Consider the following 21,822-nt stretch of genomic DNA (forward strand, 5'->3'; position numbering starts at 1 on the left):
GAGACAGGTCAGTGATCGGGGCGCTGGGCGAGGGGAGACAGGTCAGTGATCGGGGTGCTGGGCAAGGGGAGAGACTGGACAGATAACGAACCACAGCCCCTGCTTCTTCACTTTCTCCTATTTTTTACACGATTAATTTATTTTGAAATGTGATCTATAGCGATATTTGCACCTGTGAAGCTGCCACAAAACAACAAATTTCTTGATGTTAAATTTAAATTTAGACCTACAGCATGGTAACTGGCCCTTTGGCTCACAAGCCTGTGCCGCCCAATTGACCTACATTTTGAACTGGAGCCCCCGGGGAAAACCCACGTAGACACAGACAGCGTGGGATTCAAACCCGGCACTCTGGTGCTGTAACAGCGTTGCCGTAACCGTTACGCCAACCATACCACCCTCAGAATTTATTGTTCATGGCAATGAATTCTGATTCTGAGAGGGCTGACAGAAGCGCCCAGCAATTCCATCAAATGGAAGAAATCAGTGTGAGAAACAATGTGTGCGATTAGGACAGAAGCGTGGCTTGGGGGCAACACTGTGAGCTGTATTAGGACTGGGAAGCTGCACTGAATTCGCAAAGACAGGTCAAGTTGTCATCCACTTACCATCTGTCGGATGTGAAGAGGACCTGGAGCTCCTGCAAAGGGCAGAAATGGGAAGGGGAAGATCAGCACTGTTTGAAAAATCCATCAGAGCACGAGAGCCGAACAGACACCGTCCCTTGGAGGCTCCCTTGGAGACTGCTGATTATGACTCCCTCGTAGGGACCCTGCCATGGGGGGAGGTGTGGGGAAGACACCCAAGGGCGAGAAGGAACAAGAGGCTTTTGTGATGTAGGGAGGTGATAGACCCCCAAAGGCAGAGGAATCTGATGTAGGAGCGAACAGAATCCTTGGGCATTGGGATCCTGAGGGGGTGGGGGTGGGGTTTGTGTGTTTGAATAAACTCCTCACACCCTATTCCATTCCCCCATTAACCCTTCCTACCCTGTCCCTCACTCCCCCCCCACCTTGTCCTTCACTACAGCATCCTGTCCCCCATACCAGTCAATCCCCACCCATCCCCCCACCCTGTCCCCCACTCCCATCCCAACCCTCAGCCTACATCAGTCTCCTCCATGTAATTTCCCCCACACAACTTTAAACTTTACTGCTCCCCCACTTCAAACTTTCCCTTGCTAACTCTGTGTGAGTGTGTGTGTATATATATGTGTGTGTGTGTGCGTGTGAGAGTGTGTGTGCGTGCGCATGTGTACGGCCCATAAACCAGAGGACAGAGATCTCTCTGAACCTCACCACTTGGGAACATAACCTCTCAGTGATGTGCATCGCCTCACACTTCCCCACATTAAACAACTACAATTGCACACTTATTTGAATTGTCTCTTTTTAATTGAATTGCATACCCTTGTGTTTCTAGTTTTTATAAAGAACCTGTTCAGTTGCAGCAAGAACTTCAGTGAACATGCTCATTGTACAACATGAAGTTGGGAGTGAAGATAACCATCGGCCCACACAGCCCAGCAGCTCCCTTTCAGACAGAGCTGAGCCCACGATGATTCCGGCAGCAACCCCAGGCTACGGGTAGCCAGGGGTGCGGAACCTACCTTGAACCCCGTTCTGTTTGTTGAAGGTGCGTTTGCCCAGCAAGGACACTGTTCCACGGTTGATATTCAGCAGAGTTCGGTTCGTCTCGCTCCCTTTCAGAATCCGAGGCTTCACCAGACCTTGAGCTGCTACAGATGAAAGGAACTCGGTGTGAGCAACAAAGCAGGGCACAGGGAACCAGCACCTTCCCCCTTCTGACAGTCGCCTTGGCATCGAAACGTCCCCCTAAGAGAGCAGATCGCTGTGCTTCGCCCCTTGGAACAGCCGAGGACAGGAGCAGTCCCTTCAACTGACCATGATGTTCAAACCAAAACCCTGCTGCTTGCACCAATTGACTTCCCTCCTTCCCCGACAATCGTGTGTCTGTTAAACTGCTGCTGTATTCCCTTCCACCACAACCCATGGCAGCCAGTTCCAGGCACCCACCATTTGCTGTGTTAAATATTCATCCCCAACATCTCCCTTAAACTTCCCCCTCCCCTTCAACACGTCATGCATGACACTGGGAAAAGATTCTGGCTGCCCCTCGTGATTTTATAAACCTCTGTCAGATCTCCTTTCAGAATCTGACGTTTGCCCGCCTCATCGATGCCCTTTGTGGTCTCCCCTCAGCCTCTGACGCACTGGAGAAAACAACCCCAGTTTGTCTATCCTCTCCCCATCGCTCACCCCTCTAACCCCACCCAATCAGGTCAAGCAAACTGCGGCCTTCCTTACCAACGGGGCTGTGGAGCTGCAGGCTGGATCCCTCCGGGCCCTCCTCCCCAGAGCTGCGCCACAGCCCCTCATGGTTCAGGGAGGCGTGACCGGCGGAGAGTGCGCCCAGGCACCGTCATTCACTCAGGGGAGGGTGGGGAACGAGGGGGGGGGGGGGGGAGAAGGGGAAGGCCCTCGCCGCCGCCTACATCAGACCTACCCAGCTCTCCCAACTCCTTCATGATAGTGGCTAGCGTTGGCCGTGCTACGGGCCGGATCCTGAGTGGTTTCGTGGCTGCCTTTGGCAGTCTGACGGCACCTGTGTGAAAAACACGGGGTGGGTGGGGGGCACACGTTAATTCTGAGGCGATGGGATAACTGACGGTCACACACACAGATTCACTGAGCATCGCCCTTACACCACACAGGTACACAAGACACCCATCCACAGCAGCTTACACAGTTACAATGCATCGTAACAAAGAAAAGGATAAAAAGGACAGATAAATAAACTTCACAATTGCATGTAGTGCACTCAACTTTAAAAAAATTTAGACATACAGCGCAGTCCAGGTCCTTCAGCCCATCGTGTTATGGCAACCCAATAACCCTACTCCCAACAGGAGATTTTATAATGCATAACCCTCCAAGTTGGCCGCAGGCCCCTGGTGACTGGGATTTGCATCTGGCTGCAGACTGCTGGAGACAGGCTCGAGACTGACTGAAGGGGGTACCTGGTATGAAAACCGGGACGCGAGAGGGGTGCCGAGGGAGGCTTTCTGACCATAGTGGAGGTTCAGATCTGGAGCTTGGGCTGCCGATGGTTTGGACTGGACCCTGTGTGGCTGCAGGGGCTGAGGGAGCGCTGGACACTCGGTGACTATGGGGGAAGGGGGGGCGGGAAGAGAGGGGAAAGACACTCTCTTTTGCTGTCAGAGGCTCGTCAGGCAATTTCTGCTGATGGGGAGTCTGAATGCCTTAAAGCAGATGAAATAGAAGAACCTTGAACTTTCCTCCTTTCCATTTACCTATTTTAAACAATCCTATTATCCCTGCCTCCACAACCTTTGCCTGCAACACACCCACCCCTCTCTGTGTGAAGAACTTACTACCTCTTGCATCCTCCTCTGTTCTTGATCCCAAGCACCTTGAAACTATACGCCCTTGTGTTGGCCATTTCAATCCCCAGTGAAAAACCTCTGGCCGATCAATGCCTCTCATCATCTTGTCCACCCCCTCCACCAGGTCTCCCTTCATCCTCTGTCAGCATCCTTGTGAATCTCCTCTGCACCCTCTCCGTAGCATCCACATCCTTCCTGCAGGGAGGTGACCACAACTCTACACATTAGGCTGGGCTGCCTGTGGAAAGCAAACATTTTTCTGGGACATTTGAATACAAGATGACAAGGGGAGAAGAGATGCCCCATTGCTCAGCACCCAACACCTGACCCTTCTCTCCTGACCCACCACTGATTACTTGCCCCAGCACCGTGCTGGGTTGTCCTTCCAGCAACTTCAGGGTTCACAGGGGAATCTCTTCCCAACTGCCCCAGTCAACGAGGTCCAGAGACACGAGCATGAGCAGAGCAGGCTGCTCAGCCTCTCCTAACCATTCTGACTGTAACCACAGCATTCCTGTTTAATTGGGCAAACCTCCTTTTACATTATAGGACTAACAACAGCACAACACAGACCCTTCGATCCTCGATGTTGTGCCGACCTGTATATTCCTACCAAAAAGATACTAACCTCTCCCTACCCCGTAACCCTCTATTTTCCTTCCATCCATGGGCCTGTCTAACAGTCTCTTAAATGTTCCAGCCTCCACCACCACCCCCCTGGCGAGGGATTCCAGGCCCCCACAAATCTCTGAGTTAAAAAAGACTTTCCCCTGACGTTTTCCCTAAACTTCCCTCCCTTCACTTTGAACATGTCCTCTGGTGATCCCTGATCCCGCCCTGCAAAACAGGCGCTGGCCATCCACTCTGTTGACGCCTCTCAGAATCTCGTCGACCTCTATCAAGTCTCCTCTCATCCTTCTACATTCCAAAGAGAAAAGTCCTAGCTCTTCTAAACTTGCCTCATGAGACTTGTTTCCCAATCCAGGCAACATCCTGGTGAATCTCCTCTGCCCCCTCTCCACAGCTTCCACATCCTTCCTGTAATGAGGTGACCAGAACTGAACACAAATGATCACACCAGAGATTTGTAGAGGTGCAACATGACCTCTCAACTCTTGAACTCAATCCCCCAACTAATGAAGCCCAGTGTCCCACAAGCCTTCTTAATTATCCTATCAACCTGCATGGCGACCTTGAGGGATCTATAGACTTGCACCCAAGGTCCCTCTGTTCCTCCACAACGTTAAGTACCTGACCATTATCCATGTACCATACTTGGCCTTCAGGGTTGTCCTTCCAAAATACATCCCCTCACACTGATCCAGATTAAACTCCATCAGCCACTTTGTTTTAAAAACTGGCCCCTATTCTCGATCCTCTTACCAGAGGAGACATCTCCACTGCAGCTTTCTGGAGGATTGGTTGAATTGGCCCAGGTTAAAAAAGCCTCCTCCTGTTCTCTGCCATGCCACATCTGATTGGAGCTGCCTTGGGTGATCTGACCTCAGCAGAGGACAATGGCAGTCTAGCTGGAACTGCTGTGGGCGGGAGAGGACGTAATTCACTGTAACACCCCACCCTGCACTCTGTGACCCGCTATAACACCCCACCCTGCACCCTGTGACTCGCTGTAACACCCCACCCTACACCCATGACTACATGTAACACCCTGCCGTGTCTCACTGTAATACCCCACCCTGTGTCTCGTTGTAACACCCCACCCCGCACCCGAGACTCGCTGTAACATGCCACCTCGCACCCCGTGACTCGCTGTAACACCCTACTCTGCACTCTGTCACCCATTGTAATACCCCACCCTCTATCTCACTAACATCCCACCCTCTGCTCACTGTAACACCCCACCCTCTGTCTCACTGTAACACCCCGCACTGTGTCTCACTGTAACACCCCACCCAGCACCCCGTGTCTTGCTGTAACACCTCAACCTGCACCCTGTGTCTCGCTGTAACACCCCACCCTGCACCCCGTGTCTCGCTGTAACACCCCACCCTGCACCCCGCGACTCGCTTTAACACCCCACCCTGCACCCTGTGACTCACTGTAACACACAGTAAATGACTGAGTGCTCTGCTTCGGAGTTTAATGTGAACACAAGCCTCCTCCTTTCCCCACCCCATCCTGTCTCTCTCTCCGTGTCCTATGTTGCTTTCTCTCTGACTCATCCCATCTTACTTTCTACCATTCACCATGAACCTTCAACGTGGGAGTGATTTCCACGCTCTTCTGGGCTCTTGAGGTTTGGATTCGAAACCGGGTTCGACTGCCACTGAACCTTTCATCAACTGGAACCCATGGATCTGTTCCCATGAGTGGCTGTGGAGGCCATATCATTGGGTGTGTTCACGGCAGATGTACATAGGTTCTCAATGAGGAGGGGATCAAGGGTTACGGGCAGGAGAATGGTGTTGAATAGCATAGTAAACTAGCCAAGATGGTATGGTGGGCCAGAATTGAAGGGCTGAATGGTCTAATTCTGCTCCAAAACATTACGGTCTAAATTGATTTGTCCTAATTCTGATTTGGCCAGAAATAGAGACGTATCAAAGACCTTGCATCCAATGCAAACAATTCCTGTCCGACATTATCTGCACTGGGATGGAGGGCAGGGAGGGGGGATGATTTTGGGTGACGGACCAGGTGAGGCCAAGGTGCCCATGGGTAGTAACTTACACTCTGTTTTTATGGCGCCGACATTGACGGGGATGTAGGGCCTCCGAGCGGCCCGCTGCGGCCGCAGGATGTCCTCGCAGAGACGCCGGGCAATGCGGGTCAGCTTGGTCGTCTGCAGGAGGAACGTCTGCCGGTTCTTGGCCAGGAGCTTGGAGCTGTTGTAGGACAGGAAGCCCGGCGAGTCCTGGCGCCCGCACAATCCCTTCAACCTGGGCTCCTGAAAAACCAGTGGATGGGCACAGAAGCTTCAAAGGTGGTGTGCAAGACAGCAAAACTGAAACTAAATGCGCGGCAGCGGGCCAGCAAGAGGCTCAGTGGCAGAAGGGCCCACGGGGCAGCGGGCCAGCAAAGGCTCAGCCGCTGGGGACCCACGTGGCTGTGAGCAACCAGCGGGCCAGCAAAGGCTCAGCCGCTGAGGGACCCACGTGGCTGTGAGAGGCCTGCATTCGGGGTGGGGGGAGGGAATCCAGCTCGCAGGAACCAGATATCAGAGCTGGGATTGGAGAGGGTGCTGAGAAGAGCTCCCGAAGGGGCTTCGGTGTGCTGATCGTATCAGAGGCTCAGATCTGGAACCCATGTGGCTGATGAATTGAACAGGAGTATGTGCGGCTGCGGGGGTGAATCCACGGATTCTCTTTCGTCTATTGTTAGGGGCGCTGGGCAGTGCTCAGGGGAACTGTTTGCCTCATGGCTGGGGAAGCGTTGAACATTTTCAATGTATTATTACATGACGATAACAGGAACTTCTGAGAAGATTCATTAACACCCACACCATCAGGATGGGAACATGCAGGCTGATTTACTAGCTCCCGATTTCCTCTTCGAACCTGCCTCTCGATGGTGCCAAGGAGGGGATGGTAACGTGCACACAGAGAAGGGGAGGGTGAAGGCGAGGAAACGAGCACCCCTTCCCTCTGTGGTCCTGCACTCAAAGCACCCTCTGACCTCACAGGCAAAGGGACAGGCAGAGCTGGGCCGCACGAGAGCTGGAGTCAAGGCCGTACCGACGGAAGGCGCTGCTTGTCCCCGTCCAGTGCCGTCGGCGTCTTCAGGCCCCCGTACTTCTTCCAGTAGATCCAACAGGAAGCACACAGCCTGCACTGCATGTTTGGAGGGCCCCAGGCATACCACTGTAGGGACTGCGTGGCTGGAGGGACAAAGCAGTTCAGCACAGGGTTAGCGTGAGACAAGAAAGTCCGCAGTGAATACACACCGAGAGGCTAGAGGAACTCACAGTGTCTGTATGAGGCAGAGGTACATCACCCACAGTTCGGACCCGAGCTCTTTCTCAAGGTATGAACACAAAGCAGGCAGGTGCCTGAATCAAAGGGAGGAGGAAGGAAGGGGAGTACAGGTCCACAGACAAGAGGCACAGAGGAGGCCAGGAGGGGAAAGCCAAGAATTGATCGGGAGGGGGGGGGGGGGTGGGGGAGAAGGTGGGGTGGCTCTGTGATGCAAGGCTGGAGGAAAGGGGAAGCGAGATCTGTGGGGTGGAATGGAAACCGGAGAAGTCGTCATTAATCTGTCTGGTTTGAGGGTGCCCAGTCGGAAATATGGAGGAAGAACACCTCATCTCCCGTCCTGGGCAACCCCCCAAGCAGATGGCATTAAGGCTGATTTCTCCAGTTACCGTCACCCCTCCCATCTCTCTCTCCCCCAACCCTCTGTCTCCTTTCCTCCAGCTCTGCATTCACCTTCCCCCAATTAATTCTCATCTCTCTTGCCCTCTGACCCATGCCCACCTGTTGGCCTCACCTTCTCCCTCCTCCACCCCTTCCCTCAGCCTTTATATTCGGACGCTTGGGCTCAGGCCTGAAATGTCGGTTCCCCCTTGTCTCCTGTGGACGCTGCGAGACCAGCTGAGCTCCTCTGCCATCTCTGTGCTTGATCTTTAATGAACTTTGCGCTCCAGCCCTGGAGCTGGCAAAGCAAAGTGGCAGCTCCACTTACTGTGACAGCTCTCGCAGGTCAGGCTGGCAGCCGGCTTCTGGTATCCCGTTGCTCCGTTCATCATCCCGCCCTTGGAGCCAACGCACACGATCTGATTAGGGTTGGGTTTTGTGCTGCGGAACGGGGAGAAGATAACACAGTGCTGGATACAGGAGCGGAAGGCAGGACCACAGATATTCTCCCACCCGCCACCACCCTCTCTTCCCACTGCCAAGTTACAAGCCTGTCACTCATTCAGCCCGAGTTGGGCAAACATTTGAGGGCCTTATTCTGATATATGCGGAAAGGCACTTTGAAGGGAAATGGGAGAAGTATCGTCTTTAATTTAGGCAAACATCCCAGAATGGTTACACCAGAACAAGGGGACCTCACACGAAGGTTCGTGGGAGCAGATTTGGGATGGGGATAAGGAGGAACGGGTTCTCTTAGAGAGTGATGGATCGGTGGAATTCTCGACCTCAGTTACAGATTCATAGATTTTTGCACAGGGTTACGAGAAGGCAGGTGGGTAGGGATGAGTCCACTGCTAGATCATTCCTAATCTTATTGAACAGCGGAGCAGGCTTGACGGGCTGATGGCCAACTCCGGCTCTTGGTTTTCACTGAGCATCAGTTATCTGTAGTGACACTAATCCTACAGTGAGACACTGCCTTATCCCGCTGTTACTCCTCCGGCTTTCACCAAAATCCCTTTATGCATTTTGTCTCGACTACGCCCCGCCGGAGCAAGTTTCATTTTCTACACACTTTCTGGCTAAAGAGCATTTTCCCAAATTCCCGTTTGTCCATATGACACAGGAGCAGAAATAGGCCATTCAGCCCATCAAGTCTCCCCACCATTCAATCATGAGCGGATGCATTTCCCCACTCAGCCCCACTGCCTGGCCTCCTCCTCATATCCTTTGATGCCTGGCTAATCAATAACCTGTCAATCTCTGCCTTAATCACACCCAATGACCCAGCCTCCACAACCACCTGTGGCCACAAATTCCACGGACTCATTGCCCTCCAGTTGAAGAAGTTCCTCTGCTTCTCTGCTCTAAGCAGACGCCCTTCAATCCTGAAGTTGTCCCAGACTCACCCACCGCGGGGAAACTACCTTTCTACATCGACTCTCTCTGCGCCTTTCAACATTCAAAATGTTTTCATGAGATCCCCCTCATTATCCTAAATTACAACAGGCCAATAGCCGTCAAACGCTCCCGCTCCACATACATTAACCCTTTCATTCCCAGAATCGTCCTCATGACCTCCTCTGAACCCTCTCCAACATCAGCCCATCCTTTCTTAAACAAGGAGCCCAAAACTGCTCCCAATTCTCCACGTGAATCCTCACCAGGGCCTGATAAAGCCTCAACATCCCATCCTACTCTTAGATTCTATTCCAGTTGTAACGAACGCCAGCATCGCATTTGCCTTCTTCACCCCCGACTCAACCTGCATGTTTCCCTCCAGCCCGTTCTCCACGAGGATCCCAGCTCCCTTCACAACTGGGGATTTTCAATCTGTTCCCCATTTATTTTTTCTACCGACCGTCTACCCTCCGACCTTGTATTTCATTTGGCCACTTCTCTGCCGCTTCTCCTCATCTGTCTCAGTCCTTCTGCAGCCTCCCTGTTCCCTCGACATGACCCGCTCCTCCACCTCCCGTCATATCATCCGCAAACTTGGCCACAAAGCCATTCACCGCATAATCTAAATCATTAATACTTGTGCGTCCTCCAGTCCTAGCCTCACGCACCAATGGAAACAACCTCCCTGGTTTGTCTTATCCACCCCTGCTAATAATGTTTGGTTTCTATAAAATCCCCTAAACCAAGGATGTCCAACCTTTTAATTTTTAATTAGACATACAGCTCGGTAACAGGCCATTTCCATCCAGAAGTCCATGCCGTCCAATTAACCTACACTCCAGTACGAACTTGTGGGCTGAAATGGCCTGTATGTCTAAATTAAAAATTAAAAGGTTGGCCACCCCTGCCCTAAACTGTTTGTGAGCTAAAGAACAAGTTTGTAACTGTACCTGTCCATGGTTCCATAAGATGTCACCTTTCTGGCGATACATGGAACCCAGGCCTTGCTTAAAACCCACATTTAAAAAAGTCAGACAGATTCTCATTGCACACTGGTACAATCATTTGTCACTATTAACATCACCAGGAAAATAGATCTTGTTATTGTACTGCGCTGTGCGATTTTGTTCCTGTTGTGTTACCCACATTACAGGAGAGACAACGCCTACAAAAGAACTCAATGGGGTATAAACCATGAACTTATCACAGCTACAAGTGTCACCGCGCGTCCTGATCGGGTACAGCCACTCACTAAGTGGGAATGTAGACCTGCTTCAACTTGCTGTCAGCTTCAGCCACCTTCAGCCTCTTCTAGAGGGAAAGGAGAGGAGTGTTAAAGGCAGCCCCACGTACAACAGGCCCCCCCCCCCTGAATTCTCCAGATGAGCCTGCACGAGATGCAAGGTCAGCGCCGGCCGGGGGTGACGCAGACAAGGGCGCTGCGGGAGGGGCTGTCAGCCAGCGGAGTCTTCAGCGAGAGGGAGTAGGTTAAACGGAGCAGGATTCTATTCTGGGTTTATGCCATGGGGGAGCTGGGCACCTGGACTCACAGCATTTGTCCTACGAGACCGCGCCACCCAAATAACACCCATGTGGCAGATCAACCTACAAATCCTGCACTTCTCTGGAACGTGGGAGGAAACCGGAGCATCCGGAGGAAACCCACGGAGACACAGCGAGATTGTACAAACTCCCTATAGACAGCACAGGATTCGAACCCAGGTCGCTGGCACTGTAATACCCCGCTAACCGCACCCTGTTTTGTCTGACGCAAAGTGTGAGGGGGGGGGTCCTGGGGGGAGATCGACCACTAGACAAAGTCCCTTACTGTGTACAAGCAGCAATGGACACAGGCCAATGGAAAACCAAACCTGGCAGGGCATGTCATCAAGGGCCAACTTCCCTCAACAGGATGCACCCGATTTGGCCGCCCCTTCTGGTGGAAAGCCCCCTTCTCACCTGCTGAATGTACCGGTCTGTGGTCTTCCACATGTAATAGAACTGGACAATGCTGGCCAGCGACTTCCAGGGCAACTGTCAAAAGGAGAATAAATGGTTAGGAAGTGCGGGCGAGGGCTGGCAGAGGACAGGGAGAGGCCGGCAGGCGTGATCAGGAGGGTGAGCGGGGAGAACCAATGACCCCACCTGAGGGAATGAGCGACAACTGGGATAAATCACTGGGCAGACGGTGACTGTCAACAGATGGGGGTGGGGGGGGGGGTGGGGTGCAGAATCCACAGGTGATGCTTTTTTTACATTTTTTTTATTTTTCAAACCATAAACCACATTAACCATGATACATACTTTTACCTTTTCAAATATATACAGTGCCATTTTCTCCTCCCCCCCCTCCTCCCATCCCACCCTCCCTACCTCCCCCCTCCCGTCCATTTAAAGTACAAAATCTAGGATACATTAAACCAGTCAAACAATGTTGTCATTCAATAAAAATAAACAAGAAATTCCACTGAGTCAATTCTTTTCATTTCCTTCTCCTTTCGTTAATTTAGGTAGTGAATGACCCCGGTAGGTTTTCGCTACTGTGTTTCATGTAAGGCTCCCATATTTGTTCAAATATTTCAATATTATTTCTTAAACTATATGTTATTTTTTCTAATGGAATACATTTATTCATTTCTATATACCATTGTTGTATTTTCAAATTAACTTCCAATTTCCAGGTTGACATAATACATTTTTTTGCTACGGCTAGAGCTATCTTAACAAATCTTTTTTGTGCATCCTCCAAATCAATTCCAAAATCTTTGTTTTTTATGTTACTTAGGAGGAAGATCTCTGGGTTTTTTGGCATATTGCTTTTTGTGATTTTATTTAATATTTGGTTTAGATCTTCCCAAAATTTTTTCACTTTCTCACATGTCCAGATTGCATGAATTGTTGTTCCCATTTCTTTTTTACATCAAAAACATCTATCAGATACTGTTGGGTCCCATTTATTTAACTTTTGAGGTGTAATTTATAGCCTGTGTATCCAGTTATATTGTATCATATCGTATTTATTGTATTTCTCATCGTTCCAGAACATAACTTCTCCCATGTTTCCTTTTTTATCTTTATATTTAAATCTTGTTCCCATTTTTGTTTAGTTTTACCATTTGTTTCCTCATTCTCCTTTTCTTGCAGTTTAATATACATATTTGTTATAAATCTTTTGATTATCATTGTATATGTAATCACATATTCAAAATTACTTCCCTCTGGTAAACTCAGACTGCTTCCTAATTTGTCCTTCAAGTAGGATCTCAATTGGTAATATGCCAGCACTGTATCTTGAGTTATATTGTATTTATCTTTCATTTGTTCAAAGGATAATAATCTATTTCCTGAAAAACAATTTCCTATTCTTTTGATCCCTTTTTTCTCCCATTCTCTAAAGGAAAGGTTATCTATTGTAAAAGGGAGTAACTTATTTTGCGTCAATATTAGTTTTGGTAATTGATAATTTGTTTTATTTCTTTCTACATGAATCTTCTTCCAAATATTGAGTAGATGATGTAATACTGGAGAACTTCTATGTTGTACCAATTTTTCATCCCATTTATATAATATGTGTTCAGGTATCTTTTCCCCTATTTTATCTAATTCTAATCTAGTCCAATCTGGCTTTTCCCTTGTTTCATAAAAATCTGATAGGTATCTTAATTGTGCGGCTCTATAATAATTTTTAAAGTTTGGCAGTTGTAAGCCTCCTTGTTTATACCATTCTGTTAATTTATCTAGTGCTATCCTCGGTTTCCCCCCTTTCCATAAAAATTTCCTTATTATTTTTTTTAACTCCTTGAAGAATTTCTCTGTCAGGTGTATTGGCAATGCCTGAAATAGGTATAATATCCTTGGAAAAATGTTCATTTTAATACAGTTTATCCTTCCTATTAGTGTTAGTGGTAAATCTTTCCAATGCTCTAAATCGTCCAGTAATTTTTTGATTAGTGGATAATAATTGAGTTTATACAGTTGGCCGAGATTTTTATTTATTTGTATACCTAGGTATCTTATTGCTTGCATTTGCCATCTGAATGCTGATTCCTTCTTAAATTTTGAGAAATCCGCATTATTCATAGGCATTGCTTCACTTTTATTTACGTTAATCTTGTAACCCAATACTTCTCCATATTCCTTCAATTTCTTATATAATTCTTTTATTGATAGTTCTGGTTCTGTTAAGTATACTATAACATCATCCACAAATAAACTGATTTTATATTCCTTGTCTTTTATTTTTATCCCTTTTATATTATTTTCTGTTCTTATCAATTCTGCTAGTGGTTCTATAGCTAACGCGAACAATAAAGGTGATAGTGGGCATCCCTGCCGTGTTGACCTGCTTTGATACATATCCATTTACTGTCACTTTCGCCAATGGTCCCTTATATAATGCTTTAATCCAATTAATATACTTCTCTGGTAAACTGAATTTTTTCAATACTTTGAATAAATAATTCCATTCTACTCTGTCAAAGGCCTTCTCTGCGTCTAAAGCAACTGCTAATGTTGGCGCTTTACTCCCTTCTACTGCATGGATTAAGTTAATAAATTTACAAATATTGTCTGTTGTGCGTCTTTTTTTAATAAATCCAGTTTGGTCTAGATTTACCATTTTCGGTACATACTCTGCTAATCTGTTTGCTAATAGTTTAGCTATTATCTTATAATCTGTGTTAAGTAATGATATTGGTCTATATGACGCTGGTGCGAGTGGATCTTTCCCTTGCTTTAGTATTACTGTAATTATTGCTGTTTTACATGAATCTGGTAAGCTTTGTGTTTTATCAATCTGATTGATTACTTCCAGGAGGGGAGGAATTAATAAATCTTTAAATGTTTTATAGAATTCTATTGGGAATCCATCCTCTCCTGGTGTTTTATTATTTGGTAATTTTTTTATTATCTCTTGTATTTCTACTATTCCAAATGGTTCTGTTAATTTATTTTGTTCCTCTATTTGTAGTTTAGGTAGTTCAATTTTAGTTAGAAATTCATCTATTTTCCCTTCTTTCCTTTCGTTTTCAGTTTGGTACAATTGATCATAGAATTCTCTAAAGTTTTCCTTGATCTCCTTTAGATTATATGTGATTTGTTTGTTTTTTTTCCTTGATGCCAATACCATTTTCTTAGCTTGTTCTGTCTTAAGCTGCCATGCTAGAATTTTGTGCGTTTTTTCCCCTAGTTCATAATATTTGTTTTGTCTTCATTATGTTCTTCTCCACCTTATATGTTTGTAGTGTTTCATATTTTATTTTTTTATCCGCCAATTCTCTTCTTTTAGTTGTATCTTCCTTCATTGCTAATTCTTTTTCTATATTTACTATTTCCCTTTCCAACTGCTCTGTTTCCTGATTATAGTCCTTCTTCATCTTGGTTACATAACTTATTATTTGCCCTCTAATGAACGCTTTCATTGCATCCCATAGTATAAACTTATCTTTAACTGATTCCGTGTTTATTTCAAAATACATTTTAATTTGTCTTTCAATGAATTCTCTAAAATCCTGCCTTTTGAGTAACATGGAGTTTAATCTCCATCTATACATTCTTGGAGGGATGTCCTCTAACTTTATTGTCAATATTAAGGGTGAATGGTCCGATAATATTCTAGCTTTATATTCTGTTTTTCTTACTCTATCTTGCATACGAGCTGATAACAAAAATAGGTCTATTCTTGAGTATGTTTTATGTCTAGCCGAGTAATATGAATATTCCTTTTCCTTTGGGTGTTGTTTCCTCCATATATCCAAAAGTTGCATTTCTTCCATCGATTTAATTATAAATTTGGTTACTTTGTTCTTTCTGTTAATTTTTTTCCCAGTTTTGTCAATATTTGAATCCAAATTAAGGTTGAAATCCCCTCCTATTAATATGTTCCCTTGCGTATCTGCTATCTTCAAAAAAATATCTTGCATAAACTTTTGATCTTCTTCATTAGGTGAATATACATTGAGTAGATTCCAAAACTCTGAATATATCTGACATTTTATCATTACATATCTCCCTGCTGGATCTATTGTTTCCTCTTCTATTTTAATTGGCACATTTTTACGAATTAATATAGCTACTCCTCTTGCTTTTGAATTATACGACGCTGCTGTTACGTGTCCTACCCAATCTCTCTTTAATTTCTTGTGCTCCAATTCAGTTCAATGTGTTTCTTGCACAAATGCTATATCAATTTTTTCTTTTTTCAGTAAATTTAGCAGTTTCTTCCTTTTAATTTGGTTATGTATTCCGTTAATATTTAAAGTCATATAGTTCAGCGTAGCCATTTCATACTTTGTTTATCTTCCCTTTCCGTTTCTCCATCATTACCTTTCCTTCTTATCCATTTCTGCTTTCTTGTTTTGAACACTTTATAAGACATTTCTAAAACATCAAACATTTTCCCTATTCTCCTATTTAAAACTTCTTTAACCCCAATCTCCCCTCCCCCTCCTGAGTTGTCCTTTATCCCTTGTCGGACAACCACATCTCCCCTCTCCATTTGGATTTGCGAATTCACTCGCAAACGTCAGCTGATTTTGCAGTGACCGTAATTCCTCCACACCCAGCCCCCCCCCAGAAAAGATTTCAATTTTCATATGTAACAAAGGTCACTCTTTTAATTCCCTCCTTATCCCCTCTATTCCATTTCCCTCCCTTATTAATACTTGACTATACTCTATATATTTTCCTCTAAATACAGATACATTCATGTATGCACACTATATATATACACACATATACCCCTTTACACACATACATCTAGATCGTGGTCATTTTTACTCTTATTACATGTCTTCATCTCTCTGCTTGTTTTGTAGTTGTTCTGCAAATTTCCTTGCTTCCTCTGGATCCGAGAATAGTCTGTTTTGTTGCCCTGGAATAATTATTTTAAGTACCGCTGGGTACCTTAACATAAATTTATATCCTTTTTTCCATAAGATCGTTTTCGCTGTATTGAACTCCTTCCTCTTCTTCAGCAGTTCAAAACTTATGTCTGGATAGAAAAAATTTTTTTGACCTTTATATTCCAGTGGCTTTTTGTCCTCTCTTACTTTCTTCATTGCTTTCTCCAATATATTTTCTCTTGTTGTATATCTTAAGAATTTTACTAAAATGGATCTTGGTTTTTGCTGCGGTTGTGGTTTGGGGGCTAAAGTTCTATGTGCCCTCTCTATTTCCATTTCTTCCTGTAATTCTGGTCTTCCCAGGACCCTGGGGATCCAATCTTTTATAAATTCTCTCATATTCTTGCCTTCTTCATCTTCCTTAAGGCCCACCATCTTTATATTATTTCTTCTATTATAGTTTTCTATCATATCTATCTTCTGAGCTAACAGCTCCTGTGCTTCTTTAGCTTTTTTATTAGATTCTTCTAATTTCTCTTTTAAGTCTTTTACTTCCATATCTACAAATGTTTCTCGTTTTTCCATATTTTCCACTCTTTTTACCAATTCTGATATGGCCACTTCCATTTTATTCATTCTTTCTTCTGCATTCTTAATTCTTCTTTTTATCTCATCAAATTCTTGTAATTGCCATTCTTTCACTGATTCCATATATTCTTTTAAAAAAGCTACATCCATTGTCTTGCCTTTCTCTTCTTCTTCCATTTCTTTCTGTTCTTCTTCTTCTTCTTCCTCTGGATTGACCATCTGTTGTTTCCTTGTTTTCTTTTTACCCCCTTCTTTCTTGTTGTCGTTATTGTCTGTGTTCTGCACCTGTTGCTGTGCTGCAGGTGTCTCTCTCAGCTGTGGAGATCGACTCCGCAGCTGTTCCCCCCTCCCATCAGTGTGTTTTTTTTCATGCGCATCGCGCATGCGCGAGGAGTCACGCATGCGCGGTTGCGCACTTTTACTCGGCTCTGCGAGCCATTTTTGTAGTCCCGAGCCCGGGACTTCCACTGACCTGTGGGAGCGGGCTTCTCTCTCCGCGACGGGCCTCTTCGTACAGGTAAGGCCTTCACCTTCTTCTTCCGACGTCTTTCCTTCTTCTTTTCTTCCCGTTTTTGGTTTTTCTTTCTTTGCTGCCATTTTCTTCACACTTTTACTTTCACTTTGTTTTGGTTTTTAAGTTTGTGCCTTTGCTTTTTCTCTATCTTTTTTTAACTTTTCTGGAGAGGGCTGGAGTTCCCCTACCGGCCACTACTCCATCACATGACTCCTCCACAGGTGATGCTTGAGGAAGAATTACATGTATAAGAAGCTGAGAGTTCACCAGGAGTTGGGGTTAGAAGGAAAGGTCCGCACAGTGGAAGGGGTAGGGCTCCCCTGGGTCATGATACATCATACTGGACACACTGTTGGAAGTTGATGGAGGAGACGTAACCAGCAACTGTGGGACGATTATCTGAGCCCAACGATGTTGAACAAACCTCTATAAACCTACCCCAAAAAATACTAACCCCTCCCTACTCCGTAACCCTCTATTTTCCTTTATCCATGAGCCTGTCTAAGAGTCTCATAGATGCCCCCAATGTTCCAGTCTCCACCACCATCCTCGCAAGGCATTCCAGGCCCCCACCACTCTCTGTGTAAAAAAAACCGACCCTGAACTTCCCTCCCTTCACTTTGTACAGATATCCTCTGGGGTTTGTGATCCCGCCCTGGGAAACAGGTATTGGTTGCCCACCCTATCTATGCCTCTTAGAATCTTGTCAATCTCTAAGTCTCCTCTTCACTCCAGAGAGAAAAGTCCCAGCTCTGCTAACCTTGCCTTCATGAGACTTGTTTCCCAATCCAGGCAACATCCTGGTGAATCTCCTCTGCCCCCTCTCCACAGCTGCCATATCCTTTCTGTAATGAGGTGACCAGAACTGAACACTTTTCTCTGTGTGGTCTCACCAGAGATTTATAGAGCTTCAGCATCACCTCATGACTCCTGAACTCACTCCCCCCCCCCAATTAATGAGGTCCATTTGATACGGGCTCTGGGCTATCTGTGTGTCTTTACAGGACAAATAGTGAAGATTTTACACACACGACACAAATAAATCTTGAATCATCTTGTGTTGACACTATCCCAATCTCGCCTTAATTTACAGTCACACTGTAGACCTCATGCAGAGCTCTGCAAACTCCACCGGGCTTCCCAGATCCACATGCACCACCACAGGCCTTCTGACTACCCCGATGTCCGGATCTGGACCTCTGGAAATCCCAACATTTTCCTCCCTTCTCTAGAATCGGTATTCACCCATATCAGCTCAACGTCAGGTTTTGTGGGGTGGTACAGTTCACAGGGGAATGTGGGAGGCTTCGGCCCATGTTTTCCGTTACTGGGCCCTCCCACGCCGCCCGGTCCAAAAGAAGCCACTCACGAAATCTTGTCTGATGTCGGTGAAGTCCTTGCCGTATTTCTCCAGCGCCTCCTCGAAGAGCATGGCCTCGGAAGACGACCACTCCTCCATCTCGTCCCGGCACAGAACAGGTCCCCCCTGAGGCACGAGGGTCGACATGGCTTTGGCAAGGTCATAGCAGTTACGCTGCAACGTATCCATAGCGTGGAACTGGAACACAAACAAAGATGGTGTATCAGGCCGTGAAAGGCTAGACCGCGCAGTGAAATAAGAACCATAAAACCCCTGGTATCTGGCACTGGGGATAAGTGTATTTTCCGGTTGTTTGAGACTTACTCTTACAATTCCTAATACACCTCCATTAATAAACAGTTTAAAAGACAAAAATATTATACTGTCCTTACACTGAACAAACTTTACTTATGTGAATATATAAACCTTAAAGTATTTTACTTTTATTTTCAGTCGCATTCTTTGAATTCTGCCTTGCCCGCAGGAATAAGAATCTCAGGGCTGTGTGATGTCATGTACAATCTCTGACAATAAAACTTAAATCTGACAACATTTAACCGTCGCTGCATCTGCAAGTTCCTCCCCCTCCACGAAAGACCAACAATAGATAATTAACCCCCCTCCCCTACCGAAGTTTACAGATGAAGCCTCTGACAGGGGGCGACCGAGCAGGGATAAGGAGACATTTTAAGAGAGTCACCCCAACAGTGAGTGGCATCAACCCGCTCTTCATCCTGGGCGAGGCCGTCGCTGTTTCACACGACTTTATCCAAACAGTTGCTACGAGCAGAGCCCGACCAAGGCCTCCGCTGGCTGGATATTTGCTCCCATCTTCACCACAGGTTAACATGTCACTTCAGGGAACATTTACTTTCACAATGTTAAACTTGCATATTTTTTACCTATTAATTTAATTCTTCTCTATTTTAATTTTTTAAATTTATTTTCCTCAATTTTTTGCCAGTTGCTAGAATTCCGGATACCAGGGGTTTTACTGACACTCCTTCTGTTCCACCTGTGAATCGGTGAGGGGTGGGAAGTTTAGGGGAGACATTAGGATTGTTTTTTTTTTAAAGCACAGAGTTGTGGGGGCCTGGAATGCCTTGTCAGGCTGGGGGAAGGGAGGGGGTGGGGGTGGTAGAGACTGGAACATTAAGAGATTAAAAGTGTCTTAGACAGGCACATGGATGGAAGAGAAATAGAGGGTTACAGGTGTGAAGGAGGAGGTTTGTTGAGGAGGTTTCTATTGGTCGGCACCACATTGTGGGCCGAAGGGCCAGTACTGTGTTGGAATGTTCAATGTTCTCTACCTCGACACACCAGGGAGCCTGACCAGGCATCAGGCTCGATGGATAGGCAATACTCAGGGATGGGGATCAACCGTTCCCAACCTCCCAGTCTCGATGTAGCACCGCGCCCCAGCGAGCGGAGGTCATTTACCAGCGTGATGTCCCGGGAGGCCGCGGCTGCACTCATGTGCAGGCTCGGCTGCCGAATTGAGCTGCTGCAGTCCAAGGCACGAGCAAAGGTTCCCACCGCCCTGTCAGGAGAGGAAGAGAGTGATACACACTTCACAAGCTGGTCAACGTAGCCGCCTCTGCGCGCAGGCTCAGAGATCAGTGGATATTTCCTTTGCTCGCTAACCTCCCTGTCTCCACCCATCCTGGCAGGTACCAGAAACAGGGAGACCACACCCCCCACCGTTGAGAAGCAGAGGAGGCGCCCCAACAGGACAGTGACCAGTGAGGGGCTCAGCAGCTCAGGGACCCACAGATATCTGCGGTTGGGGGACCCTCACAGCCCGCTGAACATTGGCTCATGAGAACCAGGTGTTGGAGCCGGGATTCGAGAGGGGGCTGAGGGCAAGAAGGGGGGGGCCTGAAATCGTGATGGAGGTTCGGATCTGGAGCTTGGGCGGCCGATGGATCGAACAGGAGTCTGTGCGGCTGTGGGGTGAATCCATGGACACTAAGTGGCTCTGAAGGGACTCTCTTTTGCTTCCCTTTCTCCTATCATTAGGGGGACTGATCCACGCTCACAGCGGCTGTTTTCCTTACGTTGATGTATATCATGTACGTTACATTTTCAATGTACTATTATGTAACAATAAAAGTAACCTCTGAACCACATCCTCTTGATTCATGGAGCCTCAGTTAATTCTGGGTGAGTGGGAATTGAGATTACAATCCTATTGGCCACGATCTTAGGTAGTGGTCTGTTTCTGATTTGCAAGCGTGTTTTCCACCCCTGCCCTCCTCCAGCAACAGCAGAGATTACAGGCGGGATATCAGCTCAGCACGCCCTGCTCTCGGCGGGGCGCCTGGAATGGCGCTGAGGTTGGGTCTCCCAACGCAAGAGCGCGTGCAAAGTATTCCTGAGACGGGGCAGGAACTTTTATTGCACAAGTAGCAATTACACCTCTCGTTTGGAGATATGGGGGGGAGCGATCTCGTTGAAATGATCAGAATCCTCTGGGGCTTTGGCAGACATTATGTCTTCCTTGTTAGAGTGTCGAGTGCCAGGGAGGGTCACAGATACAGGTGAGCGCAAAGCTGTTACAGGGCCAACGTCCCAGGTTTTAATTCAGCCCCTTCTGTGAGGAGATTGTACCTTCTCCCTGTGTTTGCGTGGGTTTCCTCCCACCTTAAAGCATACAGGGGGGGTTGTAGGTCAATTGGGCATCTTTGAGTGGCAGGGGCTCGTGGCTGGAGGAGCCTGTGACCGTACAGGATGAATAATTAGTTCATGGCTCATGGATGAGATGTCATTTCACTGAATAAGGACAAGGAGCAGAGCCTATCTCCAGATGTGGACAAAATCTGACAGTTCCCTTACAAGAGTTAAAACTGTGGAGCTACGTGAGGACTTGGTTGAGGGACAGTGAATTGGAGATGGTCCGTCAATCACCCAATTGTACCTGTTCAGCCCGATGAAACAGTGTTCACCAGTATCTGTGCACAGCACACATGGAGAGGGGTGGGTAGTGAATCCTCAGAATTCGAAGGTGGAGGAGGTTTTGTCAGCGGGAGGGATTTGTCGAAGGAAACGACAGCAGGTGGGACGCGGGTGTGAACGGGCTCATTTTAATTTACAGCACAGTAGAAGCTGATTCCAGCCATTTAAGCCCGTGCTGCCCAATTCCACCCAGATTACCCCTCAACCCCGTACATTTTGAACAGAGGGAGGAAACCCACGCAGACACAGGGAGAACGTCTTACAGCCAGCAGTAACATGTCAAAGTCTGCATTTGGAGTAAAGACACTGTGCTGGAGAAATTCTATGTAAGGTATACTGTTCGGCCCGCTGGGTTTTCCAGCACGCTGTCTTACAGACAGCACCAGATTCAAGCCCTGCTCGCCAGCGCAGTAATAGCGTCT

The 21,822-nt window shown here is 46.9% G+C and overlaps 1 protein-coding gene across 3 annotated transcripts in view; it reads right to left on the minus strand.

Moving 5' to 3' along the window:
• The window catches only part of mta2 (metastasis associated 1 family, member 2), a 78,507-nt gene that overhangs the window by 5,836 nt on the left and 50,849 nt on the right, over positions 1-21,822 (minus strand). For all 3 annotated transcript variants that reach the window (XM_069894189.1, XM_069894190.1, XM_069894188.1), the window contains exons 8-17: positions 19,886-19,985; positions 18,455-18,643; positions 11,101-11,175; positions 10,394-10,452; positions 8,069-8,181; positions 7,123-7,265; positions 6,119-6,335; positions 2,527-2,625; positions 1,610-1,738; positions 609-640 (exon numbers count right to left, since the gene is read on the minus strand). In XM_069894189.1, coding sequence (XP_069750290.1) covers positions 609-640; positions 1,610-1,738; positions 2,527-2,625; positions 6,119-6,335; positions 7,123-7,265; positions 8,069-8,181; positions 10,394-10,452; positions 11,101-11,175; positions 18,455-18,643; positions 19,886-19,985 — 1,156 coding nt within the window. The remainder of the gene's footprint in view (positions 1-608; positions 641-1,609; positions 1,739-2,526; positions 2,626-6,118; positions 6,336-7,122; positions 7,266-8,068; positions 8,182-10,393; positions 10,453-11,100; positions 11,176-18,454; positions 18,644-19,885; positions 19,986-21,822) is intronic.

This window comes from Narcine bancroftii, chromosome 8 (genome assembly GCF_036971445.1).
Source record: "Narcine bancroftii isolate sNarBan1 chromosome 8, sNarBan1.hap1, whole genome shotgun sequence".
Classification (NCBI taxonomy): domain Eukaryota; kingdom Metazoa; phylum Chordata; class Chondrichthyes; order Torpediniformes; family Narcinidae; genus Narcine; species Narcine bancroftii.